The sequence below is a fragment of the Phacochoerus africanus genome, chromosome 3, assembly GCF_016906955.1.
Source record: "Phacochoerus africanus isolate WHEZ1 chromosome 3, ROS_Pafr_v1, whole genome shotgun sequence".
NCBI lineage: Eukaryota > Metazoa > Chordata > Mammalia > Artiodactyla > Suidae > Phacochoerus > Phacochoerus africanus.
This window is the reverse complement of record NC_062546.1, coordinates 200,104,404-200,130,929: the sequence shown is the minus strand read 5'-3', so window position 1 is coordinate 200,130,929 and position 26,526 is coordinate 200,104,404. Positions and strand designations below refer to the sequence as shown.

General features: G+C 52.1%; 1 protein-coding gene across 1 annotated transcript; it reads left to right on the top strand.

Moving 5' to 3' along the window:
* The first annotated feature begins 6,643 nt into the window (after positions 1-6,643).
* ARL4C (ADP ribosylation factor like GTPase 4C) lies at positions 6,644-8,433 on the top strand. The gene has a single exon (XM_047773826.1). The coding sequence runs from the start codon at positions 6,969-6,971 to the stop codon at positions 7,545-7,547; it is 579 nt and encodes a 192-aa protein (XP_047629782.1). The 5' UTR covers positions 6,644-6,968; the 3' UTR covers positions 7,548-8,433.
* The last annotated feature ends 18,093 nt before the right edge of the window (positions 8,434-26,526 follow it).

The window sequence follows — 26,526 nt, the reverse complement described above, 5'->3', positions numbered from 1 at the left end:
GCAGGATCAGTTGAAAGGCCAGGTGAGCAAGAGACCAAAAGGCCTGGGATTTTTCCTTTTGTCACCAATGACCTTAGGAAAGCAGATTTGGGAGATGGGGGGTGGGGAGGGAGGGGCCAGAAAGTCAAAGAGATTTTGATGATTGATGGAGCCAAGGATTAGATTGCATAACTACAGGGTAACTCAGAAGGAGGAAATGATTATCTTAAGTGGCTCTGCTTCTAACAGAAGCAGCCAGGAGCCAAAGAACTCCATTCTGAAGCTTGTGCCATGTTCACGGAGAGGACAGTTCCACGAGGAGCCAACTCTTGTATTCAAAGGGGAGAGTCATCCTGAGTGACAAAGGAGGGGCTGGCCACACCCCCAGCCCCCCCTCCAGCAAGGCTGGGAGAGCTGACTGGGCTTGATGGAGGCACAAAAGCACAATTGTTTCCATCTCTCTTGGGTCCAGCCAACTAGGTTGTAATTAAATGAAAATAATAGGCATCTCAGTTCACCTGAGGAGGAGAGGGAGGGAAAGCAAAGGAATCCAAGCTTCCATCAAAGCTTTCAGTTCATGGTCCAAGGCGCAAATCACCCAGAGTTATTGTTACCCTTTTTTTTTTCTCTTTCTTCACTGTAGCTATTAGAGTAGAAATTTAATTAGTGATTAAATTATTAAAGGAATCAGAAATAACTTTTGCGTACCATGTTTTTTCTCCCCCTTCAGCTGAAAAGACACTGGCACTAAAGTGAGGATTTTCTGTTCTTATAGTTGCCCTGAGACCTGAATTCCAATGTGTCAGGCCATAGGGGCCTTGATGAAAGTTCATTTATGAAATGCAATTTTGTTTTTTTAATTTTTTAATTTTTTGCTTTTTTTTAGGGTCATGCCTGCAGCATATGGAGGTTCCCAGGCTAGAGGTCAAATTGGAGCTGCAGCTGCTGGCCTATGGCATAGCCACAGCCACAGCAATTCAGGGTCCGAGCTGAGTCAGTGACCTACACAATAGCTCACAGCAATGCCGGATCCTTAACCTACTGAGCAAGGCCAGGGATCAAACCCACGTCCTCATGGATACTAGTCAGGTTTATTACTGCTGAGCCACAATGGAAACTCTCAAAATTTAAGGGTTTTGTTTTGTTTTGTTGGTCTTTTTAGGGCTGTACCCCAGCATATGGAATTCCCAGGTGAGGGGTCGAATCAGGGCTACAGCCGCCAGCCTGCACCACAGCCGCAGCAACACCAGATCCGAGCTTCGCCTGTGACCTATATCACAGCTCATGGCAAAGCCAGATCCTTAACCCACTGAGCAAGGCCAAGGAGGGATCAAACCCAAGTCCTCAAGGATACTAGCTGGACTCGTTAACCACTGAGCCGTGATGGGAAATCCTAGAAATTTAAGTTTTAAGAAGAGATACAAAACAATCTTATATAAGAATCTTATCTGAAAATACTATTGACAGGAAAGCTAATGACTTGTAGGTTTTCATACTCGTCTCAGGCACGTAAGAGGGATACAGACCATTGATAGCAAAGACTGAATGGGGGGAAAAAATCTTTTTGCTATTTTTTTGCCAAAAACAGCAACAACCACTAAATGCTTGTAGCAGTGGTTGTTAGAAAAATGAGAACCCGGATTGTTTCAGCCCCGTTGCTTCAAGAGAATCAGAAATAAGGCAATATGAACTGGGATTTTTTTGTTGTTATTGGTTTTTCACACACAAAAAAATCCATTTTTTGTGATTTCCCCCCCCCCCCCCCCCCCCCGACTTTGGACAACTCGAATGAGGCAAAAGACCTCAGGCATCCCAGATTTATATTTAGCTCCACCAAAATCTACTACCCTGCCCACAAAACTCCCCTTGGACCCTGTGTCTTTCCGTCCCTGCCACGTGTCCCCTGAGGCAAGCCTCCTCTGGGGATGGGACCTCCTGTGTGGGGCCCTCCCCAGGGCTCTGGGAATGTGGCTGGGGTCTTCGTTAGGAAAACCCTGCCCCAGGCAAAGACCTTCAATCCCTGGCCTCCTGGCTCCCACTGCTTCCAGCTTTGACTTTCTCCGTCCAACTGGCCTCTTTTATTCTCCACTCCTGGTCCCTCTCCCTCTATGGCGGCCCGGGCCTGCCCTCTGAATTAGAAGCAAAAATGCATTTCTTCCCATGTCTTATCTCAGCTGGGTTTCCTGGATGCTGACCTCCTCTCTTCCATTAACGTGTGATTCTTGGAACAGCTTTCCTGGTAACACCCCTTCATCCTCCTCCAGGCACCTGGTTCCCTCTCTTGGCCAAGAACGCTTCCCATTCAAGCCGACCCAGGCCTGCCTCTGAGAATCGACGCCCCCAAGCTCTGAGCCCCAAGCAGAAGCACTTTCTCAGCTTGATAAGCGGGGCTGTACGAGATCTAGTCCTGCAGCTCAGGATAGGGAACCAGGTCAGGGGGTCACTTACCCACTCATTTGTTCAATAAATATGGATGGAACCTTTATTTATCTACCAGGTAGTAGGCAAATTCGCGACCATTGAGGCTTCATGTTTTATACAAGATGCTCAGTAGAGGGCGCTCCTGCATTGTAACAGTCAAGCACTGGGGCAGTGACCCTGAACGCAGGGATCCCATCTGAAAACGCAAATAATCACACACACTCTGATATTTCTCTTTCTCCACAGGCAGCTATGGATGGGAGGCTCACCTCTGCATTTTGCTTCATTAACTTTCCTAAAGCAAACATAATAACGATGGGCTATATTGCGCTCCTCGTTGGATCTGCTCAAAATTATTGCAATGGGTGACACACTTGACGTCCAAGCTCTTAAAGGAAAAAGAAAGACTATTTTAGAGTACAATGTCAAAGTCACTACCCAGAGACTGCATTCTGTTGACTGGAACTAACGGAGTTCTTCTCTGGGGATAGAGGCATCCTGGCGCAGAAAAGAAGGGAAGGAAATATCGCTGCTACCGGGAATGAAATTCAACTCAGGCAAGACACAGGCACACGTTATTCTATGAGAGATGCCTTATTCTGAGGAATGGAAATGAAGACGGTAGCACACCACAGCCAGTGTTTTCCAGTTGGAGTACTAGCCGATTGGGTGACTGGGTGACCTCGAGACACAAGCGACAGTGGCCATTACAAATCTGGTTTCTTTCTTTGTTTTTTCTTTTTACGGCAGAACCTGTGGCATATGGAAGTTCCCAGGCGAGGGGGTCAAATCAGAGCTGCAGCTGCCGGCCTATGCCACAGACACACCAATGCCAGATCCGAGCCACATCTGCGACCTACACTGCAGCCTAAGGCAATGCCGGATCCTTAACCCACTGAGCAAGGCCAGGGATTGAACCTGCGTCCTCACAGACACCATGTTTGCCTCTTGACCTGCTGAGCCACAGTGGGAACTCCTTAAATCTGATTTCTTTGCAGGTGTGACAGGAAACCTGGAGAGGGCACTTACTACTGTGTAGCAGGCACTGTGCCAGGCGCCGGTATGATTTCATGTCATCTTCACAACCACCACACGCATTAGAGACGTTCCAGAGATGGGGACCTCATGAAACGGCAACCTAGGTATTGCCACCTGGCTAGAGCACAGTGTCGTGCCACCTACTCTGTAGACACCGCCCAGCTGTTGGCCAGGACCCTATGTCCACAGCTCAAAGAGGGTCTTGCATTTCAGACATGGTAGTAAACCTTCCTTCCCTCTTCATAACTCCAGGGTTTTTCAACTGAAATTCATATTGGAAGGAAAGTTGACTCAGCTAAACAACATTTTTATGTGTCAGAAGTTAAATTATCAACTGTAAATTCAACTTATCACCTGGTGAGCGAAATTAGACTGTACTCGGGCTGCTATTCAATTATGGTGAGTTGCTGTTGAATGGCCTGTTCTGGAAGGCTCTATTAATGTCTATTAATCTGCTTTTTCTACTGGACAGCAGACAGCCTTTTATTATTAAACCCCACCACGGGGCGGGGTGCAAAGTGGGGGGACTTGGCCGTAATGAGCATGGCACCAGGAAAACGCATCAGATGTTTGACTCAACTCTTTCCCTCTTACTATCCTTCAAATAAAAACAGGATCTGCCAGGGTACAGATGCAGATAAGGAAAGGATTCTACTTGAAGATCACCTGTGGGAGGTGGGAGCCGGATCAAGAGGGAGCCAGACTGCTCTGTCTTTTTCCAGATGTTCAGGCCCCAGGCCCGACGCAGGCTGGCACCCACCCCGTCTGTAGCACAAAGGAGAGAGGACAAAGCGGCTATCTACAGACGGGCCCTGAAGAGAGCCAGGACAAATCATTCCCAAACCACAAAATCCTGTCTTCCCAGGGTTCCCAATAATCGAGATGAAATCATTGCAGATTACACTGACATATGCTATTTTTGCTTACTCACTCCCATTAGCCCTTTTGGGAACCGATGCCTGATTCTTCAGGAAGCACCCCTCCCCTGTGTTAGCCCCCGGGGCCCCATCCACCCGTGTGTCCCACCTTTCTGTACGGGACTACTTGATGCAGGGCTGGGTCAGGCAGGCCAGAGGGATTCGCCCGTTATTGGGAAAGAGATACACCTTTTTCCTTTTAGGATCTAAACGAAGGGTGTGAGCCCAGGGCTGCCAGTAGGAAAAGGGATCCATGCAGACGAAAACAGGAGATGGAGAGAGAGACCCGATCTAAAGACGTTTTTTTGTAAGCCTCGGGCTCTCGCCATGCCTGGACAGGATCCTAATCAGAAATCTTTCTGTTACGTCGGGGAATAGATTTCCACTTTTGTCCAGTTCAATGTGAGTTGAAGGTTCCGTCTTTCACAACTGAATTCGGGTTGCTTACAACTTCATTTCCCATTAACATAAAATAGTGTGGGCTGGAGCGTGGAGTGAGAGAGCGAGCGGGTGGGCTCTCAGCTCTTGGACTTGGAGAAGGTGTTTCACCTTGGCAAAGTCAAGGGCCCGGGTCTCGGCTCCCTCATCCGGCAGCTTGTACGGAAGGACCCACCAGGACCTTTCCAGCCCTGGACCCCATCTGGGGGGCAGCTGATGACCATGGTGGCTGCCACCATAGGAGTTCCCAAGAAGGGATGCTTGTCCTGCAATGCACACGTGGTCTTCTCACCGGGTTTAATACCCACAAAATCCCCTATTTCATCACACAAAGCACTTCTAGAAAATTTGGGGTTTTATTCATAAGTAATTACCACTTCCATTTCCAGCCCCCTTTTCACTCTTTCCGTCTTGCTGCCTCCTAAGCTGGAGTTGGGATGAAGCCGTGTCCACTCTGCCTCTGCCGCCTTACCTGCCAAGCAGCCCTGCCCCAGGCCTGTGCGTACCTGGAACGCGCCATCAGTTGGCTTGTCACCTGGAGAGGATGAACCTTTGTTACTTGTTTACAAACCAGAGTAAGACCACTGAATTGGAGAAGGGGAGGTGGAAACCAGGGACCCCACCCACACCAGTGTGTTACCTGCAGTGCCACCGACCCCAAGCTACTGACATGTTTTGTTCCAGGCCCGTGTGTCTGGAGGGCCAGGTGCAGCAGGAGTGTTTCAACTGTGGGCAGGTGGATCTCAGTTCTCAAAGTCGGGTGGTAGAGGGTGCTCTCCTGAGATGCACCCCTTGACCCGGGATGTCAGCAGAGTCGTGGAAACAAAAGTAAGGCAGCCAGAAAGGGGCTCCCTGGGACTGGTGAGTTGTCCGTTGTCGGTGTTTTCTGGGGCAGGCAGGTCGGATGTGTCCGTCGCCGCCGCCGCCAGGGAGGAAAGGCTAGGCCTCCAGGGCGCCCTGGGCACAGGCCTGGGCCCCAATGCAGCAGTGACCCGGTGGAGCCTCCTTGGAGCTCCAGCAGGGAATCGAGCCAGGGCATCAGAGAGGGCCAGGGTCCAGGGCACCGCAAAGGGCGCGAGAGTGGAAACAAGCCCGAGCTGGCTCCCTGCGGCCAGGGCTGGCCTTTCCCCTCTCCTGGGAGTAGGGGGATCCGACCCACCTCCCTCACTCCCCAGCCAGGCACTCCCAGCCCCACCCCGGCTGCCCCCCAACTCCTCGGCTGAGCTGTCCCGGCCCGCTTCCCCTGGACTCCAGGCTGCGCCAAAGCCTGCAGAGCCCGGACCCCCGAACCCACTTCCCTAAGCCGGCTGCACCGCCCACGGCTACAGTCCCGCCAGCAGTCCGCCAGCCTGGGCTGGGGGGCGGGAATTCCGGGAGCCGGGAGCTATTTTTACAAGATGCGTCAGCAGACCGGGGAGGAAGAGCGGGCTCTGGGGCCCATTGTCTGGGCGCGGCGCGGGAGGGGACTCCGAGGGCGATTCCGAAAGCGCGGAAGGCGGGAAAGCAGCCCGCCAGGCGGGGAGGTCCACGCCCGACCCCCGGCCGCGCGAGGGGCGGGGCGGGGGCGGGGCCTAGGGGCGGGGCGGGGGCGGGGCCCGCGAGGGGCGGAGCTGGGCGCCCTCCCGCCGCTGCAGGCTTGCAGCGGCGGCGGCGGCGGCGCGGAGACTGCGGGGACAGCAAGGCGGCCGCGCCGGCAGCTACGCCCGGGGAAGCCCGCGCCCCGCCTGCGCCTGTGAGGCGCGCCCGGGAGCGGGAGCGGCCCCGCGGCGCCGCCCAGGTCGAAGCGAGCGCCGGACGCCCGGAGCCCGGAGCCGGCAGCCGCGGAGATCCCCGGCAGCGGCCGGAGCGCGGGGGCGCGGCCGAAGGAAGCCGCAGAGCGAGCCGGGGCCGGGGGAGGGCGCTGGGCGCGAGCATCCCGTGCTGCGGGAGCGGAGGCGGCTTCGAGAAAGACAAAAGCCCGCCGAGAGACGCGATGCCCGGCGGGCCCGGGCGCGGGGACCGCGGCGTCTGAGCGCGCAGAGTCGTGCGCCCCGGGGACGCCGAGGCCAGGCGGGTGTCCGCGGCGGAGGGCGGCAGGAGGGGCCCAGGTGCGCCCGGCCGCGTCGGGCCCGTAACTACTCGGGGGGCGGCGCCCTCCCGCCGCAGCCGCAGTGGCCAGCGCCGCAGCGAGGAGCCATGGGCAACATCTCCTCCAACATCTCGGCTTTCCAGTCCCTGCACATCGTCATGCTGGGCTTGGACTCGGCCGGCAAGACCACTGTGCTCTACCGGCTCAAGTTCAACGAGTTCGTGAACACGGTGCCCACCATCGGCTTCAACACGGAGAAGATCAAGCTGAGCAACGGCACGGCCAAGGGCATCAGCTGCCACTTCTGGGACGTGGGCGGCCAGGAGAAGCTGCGGCCGCTGTGGAAGTCGTACAGCCGCTGCACGGACGGCATCATCTACGTGGTGGACTCGGTGGACGTGGACCGGCTGGAGGAAGCCAAGACGGAGCTGCACAAGGTGACCAAGTTCGCCGAGAACCAGGGCACGCCGCTGCTGGTCATTGCCAACAAGCAGGACCTGCCCAAGTCGCTGCCCGTGGCCGAGATCGAGAAGCAGCTGGCGCTGCACGAGCTCATCCCGGCCACCACCTACCACGTCCAGCCGGCGTGCGCCATCATTGGCGAGGGCCTCACCGAGGGCATGGACAAGCTCTATGAGATGATCCTGAAACGCAGGAAGTCCCTCAAACAGAAGAAGAAGCGGTAATGCGCCCGGCAGCGTTCCCGGAGCGAGGGGGAAAGCAAGCGAGTGAGTCGGGAATGAATGAATGAAAGGCTGGATGGTTGAGCGAGAACCCGCGCGCCCGCGAACAAAGACAGCGAACCAAAGCGACGCTTCGAATTTTTAAAGCGGAATCTGTGCACCCAAATGCAGGACTAGTGACTTGGCCCGGGTATGTAGGCAGACTTGCCAACCTGCGCTCGACCTGCCCCCTACCCCCGGCTCGGGGGACCTTTTGTCTGAACGCCAGAGCTTCTGCTGGGGAGGGGGCCTCCTCTGGGGAGTAGACGTGCAGGTTTGGCCATCCGCCCTCCGGGCCCAGGTGGAAGGCTCAGATGGCAGAGACAAAAAGCGATTTCTTCCCACTCCAGCAGGGCCAGAAGTTCGGGCTACCCCGCCCTCACTGGGGATCGCACCTGTGAGTTACCAGAGGTATGCGTTCCCATAACCCCGGGAATCCCATTTGGGGGTCTGGTGGCAGTGGGAGGTGCTGGGGGGACCGCCTGTCCTTGCAGTCATGGGCTGTGAAAGCTGGAGAATTTTCTGTCACAGGGGCAGGCCCCTGTGAAAATCCATTTGTCCTGCTCTGGACCCCCAGTGAAGTGGTGGCTTGGGCCATCAGAGGACTGCCTGGAACAGGAGGGCAGCCGGAAGGCCCCCAGCGCTGCGCTGGCCTCGGCTGGGGAATGGCCTCGAAGAATGCCCCTTTCCTGGTGCTTTGTGGTAGCTACGGAAGACCAGTTTTGTTGAGAACTGCTTTTCAGCCTGGAATCAGACATCTTTCAGATGCTTTGGATCCTGTCCATGTTGTGTAGGCCATTATCACACAAAGAGACCAATAAAAATTTTAAAAACCAAAAAAAAAAAAAAACAAAAAACAAAAAACCTGTTGGAGGTGGTGGCAAATGATGCATTTACCATTTGCAGAATAGTTAAAGGTGTTTAAAGGGTAAGGCTCTTGATGTCTCTGCTGGATGGGGTGTGTGTGTCCTAGAGGCAGGGACCTCTCTCTGTCCTGGGTAATCGGCATACATTTCCAGACCCCTCTGTGGGGAATCTGAAATTCTCTTAGCCTCCTGATGGGTTTGGGTGAGCACATCAGCTGCAGATGTGTGCCGAATTACAAGCTGGTTTTTGCAAGGGATGGCTCTTGTAATCCTAACTGCTTGATGATGGGTTTTGGTTTTCAGGCTTTTTTTTTTTTTTTTCCCCCAAATCTGCTATGAATGAACATTCATCTTAGAAATACTCAATTTAGGGGAAAAAGGCTGCCCTCTTAGAGCCCTTTAACGCTGCAAGTGGCGACATGTTCAGATTTCTAATTTGGTTCCTTGTGGCCTATCTGGGTTTAAGTATTTTCACTACAAACGTCTCTCATTTGAGCGTTTGATGGCACGCACCAACACATAAAAGCCGACCTCATTGCATGGATTTTGAGGCCAGGGCAAAGCACAAGGAAGTCCTTCCTGATTCTTTCTTAGGGGAACGGGCTGCAGAGCTAATGCAGACCAGTGAATGCTCGAGATGAAAGAAAGCGCGTGACGTCACGGTCACCTGTCTTCAGGCTCCTCACAGTTTACTTGAAAGAGGCTTTGGAAAGAGATAAAGCAAAAGAAGAAATACATATTTTTAATAATGTAATTTAAGAAAATCCTTGATAGTCAGGACTGAGTCTTGGTTTGCAGAAGCTGTCATTTGCCCCCGAAACACAGTGTCAAAAGGGAAACATTGATGGTTTGATTTGGATTTCCTCTTTGAATCGATGTTTCTCGGTAGAATTCTGTCTCTTCCCCCACTGTCCCACATTTCTTTGCGAAGGAGGCCTTTAGAAATCGGGCGTGATCCTACTTGAGCATGTGAGCTAGTCAAATTAGAAACCTATTGTCCGTGGCACTCAGAAAGTTAATTTAAGAACCAGAGGTAGTCCTGGCTTCCTGCCTGAAACCCAGTGCTTCTATGAAATATTTGAAAAGAGGACAACGAGCGATCCATCTTCCTTTTCTCTTTTGTCGGTGTATTTGTTCCCCCCTCCAATGCTGGTCTTTTTGTAGAAACTCAGTAGAGAAAATCTAGCGAAGCAGTGTTGCAAAGCCTGCAAGAGTTCCGTTTACAGCTCGACAGCATAGTCACTGATTTCTAAATGGGCTGGTCCCATCATCTGAAGATTCTGTATAGAATTATTAAAAAAAAAAAAATCCATCTTTCTTTATTTTCTTCACATGCGACAATTTCTTAAGCACTTTGACATTTTGGTAGTTCCACACTCTTGAGAGAATAATATATTTATTTTGTGACATTGCAGATGCCAAATACTGTAACCTTTTCGTGCTAACGACACTTAGGGTCAAGATCACTGTTCCGATCCCGTCCGGCTTTACAGATGATGCGAAGTGGTTTTTGTTTTTTTTTGCATCACCAGTACTTCAAGGGTGCAGTCACCTGTCTGTAATTGTGCAGTACAGCTCTGTGGTGTATCAACCAATAGTTAAGCGTCTCAGTTGATTTCTGTAGCGTTTGACCTCACGATGGCCCATGTCGGCTCTGACCCATCGGAGGAGGAAACCTCCTTGGCGTGGTGGCCCTGGGGGAGTCGCCTCTGATGTGGCTGTTGGTGACATTAAACCTCCTGCGCTTCTGAGAGTGAATGGGCTCCACCTCGAGGAAGTTGGCCTCCCCCCACGAGCATTTGAAACGTCTTCTCCTGGACACGGGGAGGCTGGTTTGGTAGCAGAAAGCTTCTCTTCCCAAATTCTCTGTCATGGTGTTGGGAACTCTGTCTCCTGGTTTGTTTTCGTTTCTACTGCTGTAAGAGTCCCTGCCCCGACCACATCCTCCTCTTCTGTTCCCCGTCCCTTTTATATATGCATATATGATGCTGTGAACAGAAATAAATTATTTATACAATCAAACGTTTGGGGACATTGTGGATGGTTTTTCAGGGTGCCTCTGTTTCAGGGCCTGAGCGGTGGGATGTCCCAAGGCAGTGTCCACTGTCCTCACGGGCTCCAGGGCTCCCTCGGTGGTCCCTGCTTTTTGGCCTTAAGTGTCCAGCTCCGTCCTGCGTGGAGGAAGTCGAGGCTCAGAGGCGGGAGTCTGTGCATCCACTGTGCCTGCTCCCTGTCCCCTCTGATGCCTGTCATGGATCCTCAGAAATCCTTTAAAAAAACGGCCTCACCGCCCAGCCAGCCCCCAGCCTCTCAGAGCTTAGAAGGGGTTGTGATTGTTCATTGCTTCAAATATATGATCTGATGATATTAAACTGGAAATACCTGGGCGCTGCTGAACAGCCTCGTGGTCACCAAGCAGCTCTCTGCTGGTGTCTGGGCTCAGTCCACCGTTCTTGAACCCATCAGAAGGACTCCAAGCCTGGAATCCTCTTAAATACTGTGTGGTGAGACCATGCTCTGTACATACCAGTGGGAAAAAAGTCCACTTTCTAAAGAAACAGCGATTGGGCCAGAATCGGTAGACCCTTGGACAGGTTCAAAGCGTAGCTCACGGAGGCCCTTGGCAGATGTTAAGGAACAAAACTAATAGATGGTTGAGTCTTAACTTTGGTGCTGAAAAGATCCCATTTCAAAGTCTGACCCAGGCTAAGGGCCCTGTGATTTTAGCTTCCGGGCCTCACTTTCTCCGTCTGTAAAATGGGCTCGTGACGGTAGTTGGGGAGGATGAGGCACAACAGAGCCCACCAAGTGCTGATGGTATCTGAGCAAAGCTGGCCTTTGCCATTGCCTTTGCCACAGACGCTTCAGTTTGGACATCAAATTACATCCAAAGGGCACAGATGCCATTTCTCAAGACTAAAGCCGAAAACATGCTTATAGGAATAAAAATATTTGAACTCAAAAGAAGCGAAATTGAAATCCCCACCCCCCCTTTGATATAACTTTAACTTACCCTTAATTTAAGGAGGAAGTCCCCAAGGAGCCAGGGGATACTTGGCACTTGGCCAGGACTGGTCATTTTACATTTCCCAGGAAAATAACCCCAAGTGTTCTGACCTCCAGCAACCCAGGAGGCTCATTTCAGTCCTAAGCAGGTGCCTTGTTTTTCCCAGTTTGTACTTTTCCCCCCAAAGTTTTGGTTCTGAGTTTGTGTTTGGAGTAGATGGTTGACATCTCATTTTACTGGTTTTGTGCCTCCGGGGCCAGGGCTCTAAGAGCAATTCGGTACCAACATCCTAGGCGGTTTCGATGCCACATTTGTGTGGTACTCAGGAAGGACAAATGACGCGCATAAAAGAGAAGCTAAAAGGCCTGAAATGATCAAAAAAAGTAAGAACTCCCCAGAACTTGATCCCCTCTGATCTCCCGGCTCTCAGCCTTGTCCAGCTAAACGTCCCCTTTCCTCCTCCAAGGTCATATACATATCAGATGCCCTGTTTGGCCTTGGCCTGCCAGGGAGACCAGCTCGCCGTCTCCGTTGACACAAAGGCATTTCTATTTCTCCAAATTATCCTGAAAACGGCACCTCCTTTTTCTGGGTCTCCCTGGCTCAGCAGGAACCTTTTTCCCTCCCTGCACTGCGCCCCCGACCCAGACCACAGCCACAGCACTGACAACCTCAGGTCCTTAACCTGCTGAGCCACCAGGGAACTCCTGAAACCTTTTAAAAACAGAATTTGTACACAACACTGGAGTGCTTTGTACCTTTGTTTTGCACGATTTCTGAACTTAAGAGCAGGGTTGCTTCGGTTTCTAAGAGGAAATTGTACACCGAAGGTATCTGAGAAACTGGCACGTTACTTCTTCCCCAAGATTAGAAGTGAGAATGAAAAGAGCTGTGTGGTTTCACCCTACCTAAGTTTTCAGAACATGCAGTGGGTGTTTCTTTGAACAGCCTAACCTTCTGGGCTGTGATTCTCCCATGGTGTGACAGCCCAGTGTGAAAGAAATAACCAAAACAAATGATTTTTTTAAAAAAAAATCGTATCTCTAAGCAGGGGTTTGAGAAGGCAAGCATCTCTTTTGCATATATCAATTAAAATCGCTGTTGCAGAGTCATGTCAAGGAGCGTTTCTCTTGTCCTTAGTCCTTTGTAACCATGGTAATAGCCATTGCTAATCTTTACGGAGCACTTAATATGTGCTGGGTACCATCACCATGCTAAGTGTTTCCTCTGCTTGATTCCCCCCTGCCCAAGAGCCCCATGAGATCAATTCATTCATCAAATAAACGAATCAATTAACAGTATCATGCTTGTAGATGAAGAAGCCAAAGCGAACAGGTTAATCACCTCCTCTGAGGTCAATGGCTATTTAGGGTGGAGCCCAGGTTGAAGCCCCCTCCCCCCACCCCCAGGTCCCTGAGACCCAGAGGCTAAGCCCTCGGAATCTCCCCAGCCTACTGCCCAGGGAGGAGGAAGGAAGCCGGGACTCCAAATCCTGGGAGAAGTGCGGGGAGGCTGGTGTCGCCAGCCCACAGTACCACCCTCCTGCACCCTCCTGACCCAGAGATCAGCATCTCCCACCCCCTCCCCTACTCACAGGGACAGGCCTGGTCCCAAGCTCAGCGTCAGGCCTTCCCTTCTTAGAGAACACAGCTCCGGATGCCTAGAAAAACCCAATCCCTCTTGTACCAACGTCCACCCTTGAAAAAATTTTTTTTTGTCTTTTTTTTAGGGCCGCACCTGCAGCATATGGAAGTTCCCAGGCTAGGGGCCGAATCGGAGCTTCAGCTGCCAGCCTACACCACAGCCACAGCAACTTGGGATCTGAGCTGCATCTGTGACCTACACCATAGCTCACGACAATGCCGGATCCTTAACCCACTGAGCAGGGCCAGAGATGGAACCCGCATCCTCATGGATACTAGTCAGGTTCGTTACCACTGAACCATCCTTCAAGAATTTTCTTTCTGGTATTGCAAGACACTGTCCCAGTTCCTGTCATGGCTCAGCGGAAATGAATGTATGACAAGTTCTCCTTGCTGTAAGCAGAAATCGGCAGACCATTGTATATCAACTATACTTTAATAAAAAAAAAATCAATCAACCAATCAATAGAAACTGTGTTGGGGGTGATGGCTCCCTGCTTTATGCAGCAGCATTTATATATCTCAGGGGGAGGGGCCGCTGGGGCAGGTGTCCTGCCCCGGAGTCTTCTGGCCTCTTCCACCTGAAGATCCCTCAGCTACACCCTGGGGCTGAGAATCCCCACCCTGCCCTCAGGGTGATTTGAAAGCTAACGCGAGATAATAGGAAGCACAGTCCAACCTGCAAGGCAAGTCCAGACACTTGTAAAGATTGCACGTTAAGCCTGGACGGGCCCCCTTCTCTCCCCCACCCCCCCACCCCCGCAGGGATAGCTGCTGGTCCTGTTCTGAGCAAGCCCAGCAGCACCGGGGCTCCTGCCTCACTTCACTGAGAAGAAAACATCCACCTCCCAAGTCAATCAAAGGAGGCTTCGAGAAGCAAAATTTTTCCCCCTAGAAGATTCTGTATCTGGAGCCTTAGGTGAAAGTTTCCATTAAGTGACTGTTGGGGAAAATAAGCCTTTTTTTTTTTTTTTTAAATGGTTGCACCCATGGCACATGGAAGTTCCCAGGCCAGAGACTGAATCTGAGCCGCAGCTGAGACCTACGCCGCAGCTTCGACAATGCCGAATCCTTTAATCCGTATTTCCCTCCACGGCAACCCAAGCTGCTTCAGTTGGATTCTTAACCCACTGCACCACAGTGGGAACCCTGCAGATAAACCTCTTTACATCTGTTGTTGGAAGAAGCCTCATTCTTCTAGAGGCTGCTCCTGATGAGTTTCATTTCCTGAAACACAAACTCCCTGTGCAATGAATTTCAATGCCCACGCCTCCTAAAAGCTACAATAACGTCAATGTATAATTTAAAAGTCATCCTGGTAAGTAATGACAGTTGCACCAGCTTATTTCATAAGTATGTGTGTGGATCCATTCCTACAGAGATGAGATTTTTCATTGCTCTATAATTTGAAGTGTGTGGGGTGCCATATTTATCATGTAAAAAGCTCTGTTAAAAGGCATATCCTCCTGCAACTGTGACATCCATTACATCGAGGGCACTTTATTCCTGGGAGACTTACAACCTGGTTCTTGTCCTCAGAAGGCTGATGTTCTAGCTGGAGAATCAGGGCTAACCTATCAAGGGAGGTGTTTGACTCCAAGGTGCAACATCCTTCGGTTTTACCAAAGACAAAGTCATTGCTGCAACCATGGTCACAGCTTTCATGTGATACTAGCCCTGGAGTCAAACTAGAAGTAAGGCACCTGTTCATCTGTGTCCCGATGCATGTAACTTGAAGACTTCCGGTCCGCCCTCAGTATCCTCCATCAGCTCTTTCTGAGGTTCCCTCAGCATCGTTCACTGTGCTACTGACCACCGCCTCTTCCACTGTCTCCTTTCCTGCCCTGACCGCTTGTGGAGGTGTCTGCTTCATAGACCTTCTGGAACCATCCTTTTAGGATCAGCATGGCGACTGGAACCACTGGCCACCTGACTGTCTGAGTGGCTGGCCCTGGGCCATCTCAGAATCCCCCTTCTGATCTGACCCTGACTCTCTCCTTGAGCCTGTCTTGGGTGTCTCAGCCCTGTGGTCCCTTCCATGACACCTCAAATGGCTAGAAATCCTGGGACAAATTTGACTCCTAGTGTAGACCCCCAGGAACCTAAAAGCAGATGTGTGATCTGTCTTGGAATCCGGTTGCTGCCATAGAGATACGAAGTTCCTGCAGAGGTACTGAAAATGACCACTTCCTCCTGAAATTCACTCTAAGCCTGAATCCTGCTCTTTCGGAATCGGTTTGAGTCAGGATGGTAAAATCAGGGGTTGAAGAGTCTGATTTAAGGTAAAGGCTTCTGAAGCAGGCATGTAGATAACCCACTCACATCCTTGCCTCTGTCCTCTTTCTTGCTGGCAGCACCTCAATTCTGCTTCGGGAATAGCCTCTGCCTTATGGCTATGTGCTCAGGGAAAGTGACCCTAAACTCTGTTTAAGGGGAGATAGGCCTGAACCATGAATTTAATCCATTCCTCTGGCCTGTGATTTGCTTAGGAAGGGTCATGTGACATGATTCTGACCAAGAAGACTATAGGAAAATCATCTTGGAAAGGAGTAAATGGATGGGCTTTGGGAATTTTTTCCTCATGTATTAAAACTAGACACAAGCACCATGTAGCTCTCCTTGGCTGCCTCTGAATTTCAGTGAATGGAGATGTGATTCCCAGGGTGTCTGCAGCCATCTCAGCACCACGAGGAGAGCCAGCCCACACACTGACGATGGCGGAGGAAATGTGAAAGGAACCCGGGTCTTAGATGATGTCACTGAGTGGCTGAAATAACCAAGCCTGGGCTTGCCCAACCTCACAACTTGTGGTATGTAAGAAGACAAATCACCCTTTGCTTGGGATGTCAGTTACCTGCAGCTACAAATGCTCAATGGCTAAGATCCATGGGACACCGTAACCAGCCCTTGGTGGTACAAAATATCTAGGGCTCCTCCTAAGAGAGATGTGAAGGAGAAACGGCTCCATCACCTCTGTGCCAACAGATCCCAAGAAGACTGAAACCTGTCCCAGGGAGGGAGGGGAAGGAGGGCCAGCTTGGCTCCGTTCCTGGTTTAATAGTGCCAGGGAGCCAAGGCCATTCCAGCTGGGAGGGGGAGGTACACCTTGAATGCAATTCAGACGGAGCAACTGAGGGTGCCATCACCTGTTAAGCCCTTCCTGGGGCATTTCCTTTAATTGTCTGGACGGCTACAAGGTAGGTATGTTCATCTTGCCCACAGTGCTGCCTGCCTTCGGTAGACAGACAGACGGATGGATAGATAATCACTGTCACAGTTAGTGACCCCTTATGGAGGGCCAGGCAAACTAAACACATTGGGCTGATGTCCTATTTGGATCCCACACATTATGGGACAGGGGCTGTTTTTATCATCACCCCCATTTCACAGATGTGGAAATGGGCAGAGATGCTGGCTGTCTGGCCAGGGTCACAGAGCCACGAAGCCGAGAAAGATTTGAATCCAGGCAGGCTGACTTTAGAACCTGCATGACTCCCATGAAGCAGCCTGCAGAGCCCGCAGCCGGGGCCTGACACAGAATTTCTAGAATATCTGTGAACTCCAAGAGCTTGTAGTTGGTGCATGGTCCCCACCGGGGCATTGGAGACAGACAGCACAAGGGGTCTCCAAACCAGAGCCGCTCAGAGATAAGGCACACCCCACTTACCTGGGGGGCTATTGCATCACTGGCCCTGATTTGCTAGGGCTGGGAGATATTCTGAGAGCCTACTTTTCTAGTAAGTTCTCAGTGAGGCAGCTGGCAAGTGTCAAAGCCGTTCATTCCTCTGGAGCCTCTACTTGGCTTTGCCTCACCCTGGGGCCCTGGAAAACCTTGTGTCTGAGCTGCATTGCTCTGGTCCCCCCCCCACCACCACCCCTGCCACAGGGCAGTGGCCCTTAAATGGGGGACAATTTTTGGCCCTCAGGGGATGAGGTCAATGTCACAACTAAGGGAAGAGGTGGCACAGGCCCCCAGGGGACAGCCTTAGCCATGGAGAATGAGCTGGCTCAGCAAAAGACGGCCCGCTGAAGCCTCCACCTGGCAGCCCCTCTCCCTAGGATATCTCCCCCGGCTCGCTGTCTGGCTCCCCCTCTTCAGGTCTTTGCCAGCACCCCCTTCTCGGGGGCCTTTTCCTGCCACCCTGTTTTAATTGTAACCCACCCCCTGCTCTCTCCCCCTTTCCCTGCATTATCTTTCTTCATGGCACTTATTTCCACTGCTAGACCATATAGTCCTCAATTACTTATGTATCATCTGTCTTCTCCCATGTATTCATTTCCGGTTGCCACTGTCACAAATCATCACCACTTAGTGGCTTGAAACAAAATTATCTTACAATTGTAGAAGAGGTCCCAATGTCAAGGTGTCAGCAGGCCGGCGTTCCTTCTGGATCCTCGAGGGGAGAATCTTTTCCTTGCCTCTTTCAGCTTCTAGAGGCTGCCCGAGCTCCTTGGCTCGTGGCCAACTTCCATTGTCAAAGGGGAGAGAGTCACATCTTCATCTGACACTTACCTGCAGGTGGCTGGAGTTACGTTCAAGGATCCTTATTACAGCACACTTATTTCTGTTCAACTTGACAACATGATAAATTGTATCCATTTACATTTTTGCACAAAGCAAGCGGCTTCATTTTATTTTATTTTTTAAATTTTATTTAGTTTTGGCTGAGCCTGTGGCATGTGGAAGTTCCCAGGCCAGTGACCTCGGCCACAGCAGGGACGACCCCAGATCCTTAACCCACTGAACCACCGGGGAACTCCCAGAGTGCTTTTCTTACTCTGCTAAGTTTGGACAGTCCAGGAAAGCGATACCCAAGCATATTTAACTAAGCTGTTAACAAGGGCTATGCTTCAGCTTCCGTTTTCCACTTTCATTACCACCTGGGATGCTAAATCACATTTGAGGTTTCCTTTGGTAAAACTCAAGGGTCAAACGCATCTGGGAGAAAAGAGCCAGCTTGATGCTACTGACCAGTGATTTCTAATGTTTCTCCTTCGACGTTTCAGATCTTAGGTGTTCACGCCCCCGGGACTGTATATTGATTCCAGAACCGCATTTCCGGGTAGCTGTTTGCCACCTGGAATCCAGCCTTACGATAAACTCAGCGCCCTTATCCTAATTTCAGGCTCTTGGCCAAATGAAGGCGTTTAAATACCCACAGAGGGATCTGTATTTCTCGGGCTCTCCTCTCCCTCCAAGGGTCTCACGTTACAATTACAATTCAGTCAAGGACACAAGAGGCTGTAAGGAGGATTCTGACTCCCGTTGGTCTTTCTCACTTGTGCTCCTACAGATGTAAAGTATTTCCATCCTCTGAAAGTCACATTAACCCTCGTCTGCCTGGTATACTTTAAAGGTTATGAACAATACCCTTCAAGTTAGGAATCCACGGTTCTCCATCAGCTCTGGAATGAACAAAGCCTATTGACTGCTGCTTCTCCAACTGAAAGGCACCTGCTAAAATGCAAAATCTGCAAAAGCTCTGCATTTCAACAAGCTCCCTGTTGATACTGAGGCTGCTGGTCTGTGGACCACACTCTGAACAGCAAGGAACGGAGCCACAGTGTCTGTATCATAGGAGACAGGTTGTGATGCTCTTGCACTAACAGCTGCTGGATCCAGCACCGATGGTAGCTGTGTGTTCACGCCAGGAGAGGACCCAGAGCTGCCCCACGACGTGAATACCACCGTGGGCTCTGCCAGCATATGGTGCTGGGAGGCTCACAGCGATACCAGCTGGTTGCTAGTGTGGCCCTGGGCGCTCGTGAGACTGAAGTTCAATCTACCACATTTCTAGGGCAGCTCTCAGTAGCCATGAGCTTCCTGGTGTCCAAGAGGATCCGTATAATTCACAGAATTTTAAGGTAATTGAGCTGCCTGTGGATACCTGCATAGCGGCGGGGGAATGCGACGTCACAGGAGAGGCTGACACTTACGTCTGCTCCCTTCTGCGTGACCCCTCCTGCTTCCTCGCATCCCACCGGGGGTGGAGCCTCTGTGCTCCCTGCACACTCCTGTGCTTGGATTGAGATGAGGTCCTGCCACTGACGCTCCCCAAGGCAACTGGAGGGGAAATGGGGCAGTTCCCAGAGGCGGTCCTTTTCACTTCTGCAGAAAGTGATGATTCCAAGATGACGGAGGCGAAAGATGGGAACAGCTCAGAGAGCAGAGTCACCTCTCCTGGAGAATGGTGCGGCTCTGCCAGCGTCGAAGCTGATGTGAGCTAGATGGAAACCTCTGTTGTGTCAGGCCCCTGAGATTTCATAGTTGATTTACCGATTTTCCAAAGACGGCTCTTGTGAGCTCAGTACTCCCCTCCGCCCCCCACCATCACAAGAACCCACAGTGCATGACAAGCAGCTGGCTCGTGACAGCTGAAAGTAGGTGACAGTGTGCCCGCAAGTGCAGAATTCCCTCTGGATTGTAGGACTTTGTGCTCAGGGGTCTTGTTCAGTCCCCTTCTCTTTCTGACTCTTTATCACCAGGCACCAGTCCCAGGTCCTCCCAATCTTTTGGAATCAAGGGCAGTGTCTCTCAAAGGTCAGCGTCAGGTGAGCATCAGGTTTATTTGAAGTTTAAATGTCCCTGGCAGAGGCATATAATTATACTCCAGCTGCAAAAAGAGATGAAGATGAAAGGGTGCGCTGGGTGCCAGGAGGCAGTGACCTGTCTCTCGAGGCGTCTTGGGCTCCCAGGGCTACTGTAACCAATGGCCACAGTCTAGGTGGTTTAAAATGATGGGACCTTATTCTCTCCAGTTCTGGAAGCCAGACGTCTGGAATTGAGGTGCTGTCGGGGTTGGTTCCTTCCGAAGGGTCTGAGGGAGAAACTCTTTCATGTCTCCCAGCTTCCAGAGGCTGCGGCCACCTTGCGTTCCTGGACGTGGAGACGCATGGCTCCAATCTCTGCCTCCTTCTCTGCTGGGTGTCCCTACTCTTCCCTTATAAGGACACTTGTCGTGGCATTGAGGGTCCACCCTAATCAGGGCGATCCCATCTCTAGACCCTTAAGTACATCTGAAAGACCCGTTTTCCAAACAATAGCACTGTGAGAGCTTCTGGGTGGACCATCTTTTAGTGGGTCAGCATTCAGTCTGGTGCGGCAAGCCGTGAGAAGAAGCCCAGCCCCGAAGGGGTGGGTGAAATACGGACTGACCTCCAAGCACCTGAGCTCGCGTGCTGTGCATGCATCTCCCATCCACGTTGCACTGACTCTGTGCAGTCACCCCCCTATACGTCTCTGGCAGGGCATAGCCTGTGTGTTCTTTTTTTGCTTTTCCTTTTTAAGGCCACACCTCTGGCATATGGAAGTTTCCAGGCTAGGGGTCAAATCAGAGCTGCAGCTGCCCGCCTACGCCACAGTGACAGCAACGCTGGATCCGACCGAGACTCATCTATGGCCTACACTGCAGTTCACGGCAATGCTGGATCTTAACCCACTAAGCGAGGGCAAGGATTGAACCTGCATCTTCACAGAGACAATTTCGGGTCCTTAACCCACTGAACCACAACGGGAACTCCATCACCTGTCTTGTGCTCTGCCCGGTACACTGCTGAGACGGCAGACACACTCTTAGTCTTGTTAGTCTGGTCTGTGTTTACAGGAGCCCAAATACCAATATTTGAAGGAAAGACTGAGAATGGAGGGAAACAAGGCAGGCTGCCCTGACCTTCGGGGCTGTCAAATGTGTGCTCACCGGAGCCCTTTGTCAAGAAGCTTAGCACAAAGTAGCTAAACCCCCAAGTGCAGGAGGCGAGTGGGATCCATGCTGTCTATACCTCAGGATGCTGGCTCTCTGCTCCTCACGGAGATTGGAACTGTGACTGAAATTACCTCTCTTCTAATACGTGAACGTTGGGCACAGACCCTCCAAGGTCATCGTCCTAGTCGGTAAATACCTGCGTCCGTGCAGCTCTGGATTTCTGACCGTCTGAGCCTCCTGCTGTGCTGGTCAAGATTTTTCTCATTCTGTCTCACCACGGTGGGTGCTCTGCAGAGGGGAGCTGCTGGAGGCGACTTAGGACCCCGTGACTGGTCATGGAAGCACCTGCTGCTACCCCAGTGGCTGGACCACGTGGCTGGAAACAGCCATGGGTGCGCTTTGAGGGAAGATGGGGGGCCGGTGGCGGGCGGGGGGGGGGGGCGGAAATGGTCCTGTGAGCAGGAAGTTTTTGCCAATGGCTTGCGGTTGGCTCTGGGGTGGCCACCAGGGCAGCGGGGATGCCAGCAAGTTCCAAAGCCCTGCCCCCTGGAGGCAAAGAGAAGAGGAACGGACACCAAGATACCTCTGAAGTCTGGTGAGGTCACCCCTCCCTTAAGCTCAGGGTGCAGGGATGTCCGATGGAGTAATAACAGCCACTGTTGATGGAGGCCTTATTATGTCAGGAACCACACTTTGTACTCTGAGTTTGTTTCATCTTCGCAGCAGCCCTGGGAGGTGGGATATTCGTCAGGGTGCTCTCTCTTAACAAGAAACAAAGTAGGTCAAGTTCAAATGGGAATGGCAGGAAGTGTGTGGGGTTGCTCAGAGAATTGGAGGGAGAAGCCCAGAAACTAGGGCATCCCGGGGGCCTGGGGACCGGAAAACAAGGGTGGGTCACCATCAGCACACACCCCATCTCTCCTCCCTCTGCACATGACTTTCTTCTCTTTCCCAGTGGGGAGTTCTCCATACAGCACAGAGGCCCCTTTGGTTTCCACCCTGAGGCTTCTCTAATTGCCCATCAAGAGAAAATTCTGGAGAAAGACCTTAATGGGGCTACTTGCATGGGGGGCTCAGTTCCAGGGCCGACCCGGTGGCCAGTAGGGTGGCCCACCTTGGACATATGTCCAGCCAGGGAAGGTGGGGCCACTAGTGTGAGACGTGAGGGAGGTACTGGAGGCGTACACAGCACAGGTAGGCATCACCGTCACCTGGGTCAGATGAGGCCCCAGGGCTTGGAACCCGGGCCTCTTTGATTCCACGTCCTGGATCTTACCCTAGTGTAGTGCTGCTGCTTTGGCCAATGCTGACCATTCGCTTTCAAACACAGGCTGGACTTGCTCATGGGAAAGACTGCTTGGAAACGAATGGATATGCGCGGGGGCAATGTTTAAAATATTGAACAATGGAGTGCCTGCCATGGCTCAGAGGAAATGAACCCGACTAGTATCCATGAGGATCCCTGGCCCCACTCAGTGGGTTAAGGAGCAGGTGTTGCTGTGAGCTGTGGTGTAGGTCACAGACACAGCTTGGATCCCGCATTGTTGTGGCTGTGGTATAGGCTGGTAGATGCAGCTCTGATTCAACCCCTAGCCTGGGAACTTCCATATGCGTGGGTGTGGCCCTAAAAAGTCAAAACAAACAAGCAAACAAACAAAAAAAACAAACAACACTGAACAACTGTTATGCTGTGGGCATTGCGTTAATTTCCTAGACGGCTAAGACTCACTGCCACAAACTTACTGTCTTCAAATGGCACAAATTTATCATCTAATGGTTGCGATGTCTCTAAATGGGTCTTGCTGGGCTAAAATCAAGGTGTTGGCAGGACTGTATTCCTTCCGGAGGCTCCAGAAGCTGGCCGTCTGTGTTGGACCTCTGTGGGGACTGTCTTACGCCCTTTCCCGCTTCTAGAGCCCACGCTCATGCCTTGGTTCGTGGCTCCTGCCTGAAATCACTTGGCTTCCATCATCACCTCTCCTCTAACTCTGACCTTGTCTGTGACTAAATTGCCCACCCCATAGTGCAGTCTCATCTCCAGGATAATATGTTGCCATGGAGGTTCCGGGGGTTGGGACATGACCACGTTTGGGGGCCATTACTCTGCCCACTACATGCATTGACCAATCAGAGCAGAGGGGCAAGGTCCTGGAGCCTCTGCTGGGACAGAAGTTAGCAGGTACTTGCTGGCTCCTGAGGAGGTCTGGGGGCGGCAGGCCAGCAGAGGGAACAGGGGGCTTTGGGCAGTGGCTATCTGCCCACTGGCTTGGAATTATTTGAACAGCATCACGTGGCATGTTGAGACCATTGCATCCCAATGAGAGTCCACTGGGGTGACAGCTGACTTGCAGGGGTGCCTGTGGTGTGTAGCCACGTGCACTGGCTGGCAGTGGGGGTGCTGTCGGGGGAAACACCAGAATCTGTGGGAAGGAGCGTGGTGCTGAGTCTGGGGCAAGCCTTACACCGCTTCCCTGGGATGTGGGTAGGGCGGGCAGGCATACCCCAGGGCTTGGGGTGGGGACTTAGGCGAGGCCAGTCATGGTGTCAGGTTAGGTCCCAGTGGCCAGATCTGGGCTGGGGAGGCAGAGGGAATTAGAGCAAAGGAGGTCTGGGTGGGAGAGAGGCCACTTCCAGATTCTTGGGGTCATTTCAAGACTGGGGCTCCCTGGGTCAGGACAGCTTAGTTGATCAACAGAGGGGCCTGCATGTGAAAAACAAAGAAACCAGCAGGGGATCTCTGAAAAGAGCAGCCTCTGGAAGAGAGCGAGCCTCTGCCTGGCTGGCCAGACCCACTGAGATCCAGGAGACCCCGTGCCCAGGGCACCAGGAGCCAGTTGCCAGGGAGGCTCAGGCTGGGACTGTGGGGAAGAAATTGATTCCACTGAAGGCAGGGCCTGAAAACCTCCCCCCAGTCCCCTCTCTGCTCTTAGATCTAAGGATTGAGGCAGAGCCTGCTTCAAAGGAACACAGCTCCTGCAGCCACCCAAGCCTCGCGCTTAGAAGGGCCCAACAGTGGATCCAGTAGTGTCCCCAAAGATCCGTGTCTGAACCCCCAGGACCTACGAATGTGACTTTATATGGAAAGAGGATTTTTGCAGAGGCGATGAAGTTAAAGACCCTTAACTCAGGGTGGGCGTCAAAGCCAATGACTGATGTCCTTAGAAGACCCCAGGGAGGGGACTTTGAGATGCAGAGACACAGAAAGAAAGGCCACGTGAAGAGGGAGGCAGAGGTGGGAAGGATGCTTCCGAGAGACAGGGGAAGCTGGGGTGGCCAGCCAACGCCAGAAGCCGGGACCCGATGCTGCTCCCGCCCCGATCTCAGACCCAGGTTCTGGCCTCCAGAGCCATGAGAGGATTGATTGCTGTTGTTTTCAGCTGCTTGTCTGTGGTCATTTGTTACAGCGGCCACATGAAATGAAACGAGTACAGGTCCCGCGCTGGTTTAATGTTCCTTCCACTCGGGCGCTGCCTCGAAATTCTTCATGCTTTTGAACAAGGGCCTTGCGTTTTCATTTGCTCTGGGTCCTGCAGATTAGGGAGCTGGCTCTGGGCTCAGATTTCCACAGGGAATAATAACACTACCATCCCCCAAACCTGCTCAGCAGTGTCTCCTGGCAGCACCGTCTCCAGACGCTACCGAGGGCCTGCAGTAACCTGCCCAAGTCGACCAACCCAAAATGCCTTTACATTCTTCCAAGCAGGATGACAATTCGTGTGTTCGTTCCTCAAGCCAGCTGAGTGTCTGCCCAGGGGTATCTGGAGGAGATCAAGGCCCTCCCGGCTTCTGATGGTTCAGCGAGTTTGGATGCGTGCGCAGACCCCCGTGGGAACACAGCCTCTCTTTCTGCTCTAAGGACCCTTTGCCCAGGGCTGGGGTGGGGGCTTAGGCGAGGCCAGTCATGGGTCTCCTGGGCACACACCATTCCTTCTAAGACGTCCAAGGAGCATTTTCTTAGGGTGTTCCTTGTTCTTGCTATTTTTACCTGAAAGGTGCGAATGACCTCTGTTCTTTCTGCGAGCAGGCTGGGATATCTCCGTGTAAGAGCCGGTTTTCAAAATGACGAATCTCCTGTTCGTGGAAACTGGGTTCCTGAGTAAGGGAAGCTTTTCCTGAGGTCTGACCGGGAAATGGCCATGGTAGCGACCACCGTTACCGCGAAATTGGCATCTCTACCTCTCCAGCCTTGGCCACGTGCAGAGGCCGAGGAGAAGTGGCACTGTCCTTCAGAGAGCCTGGGACCCCCGGTAACCTAGGAGGTCACAGGCAGGTGGCACCTGGCCCAGATGGAGCGACCTGGCTGGTCCATCCGATTCCCTGTGCCTGTCACGGCGGCTGCACCGGGAGGCGCCTCCCAGCCACAAGGCGGCAGCTTGGAAGGGCTCCGACGATGGTGGAGCTGTGTGGTCTCTCACCCGGTTTCTTCCTCAAAAACGTGTTCTTGTGAAACTCAAACCAAAAGGAGAACGAGAAGCAGGGATATTTTCCTTGGACCCACAACTTCATTGCTTGTCACGAAGCCTCCTGGATTGACACCTTACGAGGGGCTGATGGAATGATTTTCACAGGCGGGGCTCCTAAAATGCACTCAGCAGTGACTCCGTGAGCATCTGCGAAGGACCGGGAGGCCTACTAAAGCCCCTGGCCTGAACGGTCTAATCCTGAATTCAGAGCCTCTGTTGCCCTGTACAACCAGAGGGTGGAAGCTTTCATGAACGGATGAGTGCAAGTTGGGTATCAGAGACTGGTGCATGTCTTAGGACAAACCCAGCCTGGATTAGCTCAAGGAAACTTCCAGCTCCAGAATTCCATGCTCTGTGTGGTCACAGAGACTCTCCGCCTTGGGGCAAATTGGTCAACGCAGGACTTCTTGTTCTAACTTACATGGCAACCCTGCTTAACCTCGAGATGGGAAACACAGTGAGCAGACCCTCTAATGTTGGTCCCCAGTTGGTGCCCAGTTCCTGGGCAGCACGGGAGCCTCAGTCTTTAAGCCATCAGTGATGTGTCCTGATTGCAGACCAGAATGTAATCAATACTTATTAGGGCAAGCGTCTGCCCACAGCTTGCCAAGCCTAGTACGTAAAATATTTATCATCTAACAAACCTGTTGTAATGATTCTCTTTCATCACCCTTTTTTACAGGCAACCAGCAATGGCTCGAATCTAAAGCTGATTCCTTTAGAATACAACTTGCAGAATCTATGTTCTAAGAAGCCTGAGATACTTAAAAACTAAGAATCAAAATTCACCTGGAAAGATACACATTCTCTCCCCACACTTCTGTGGGCTTTTTGTTTGTTTGTTTGATGGCTGTGCCCATGGCCTATGGAAGTTCCCAGGCCAGGGATTAAATCTGAGCCACTCCTTGGTGGCGGCAGCAACTTCAAACCTTTAACCCACTGCACGGAGCCAGGGATCAAACCTGCAACTCCACAGAGACCCAAGCCTCTGCAGTAGGATTCTTAACCAACTGCTCCACAGTGGGAACTCCCTCACTGTTCATGTCTTTTTCTTTTTTTCTTTTTAGGGCCGCACTCGCAGCATATAGAAGTTCCCAGGCTAGGGGTCCAGTTGGAGCTGCAGCTGCTGGCCTACACCACAGCCACAGGGACACCAGATCCGAGCCACATCTGCGACCTACGCTGCAGCTTGTAGCAAATGCCAACTCCTTAATCCTTGAGCGAGGTCGGGGTCAAGCTGCATCCTCCTGGATACTGGTCA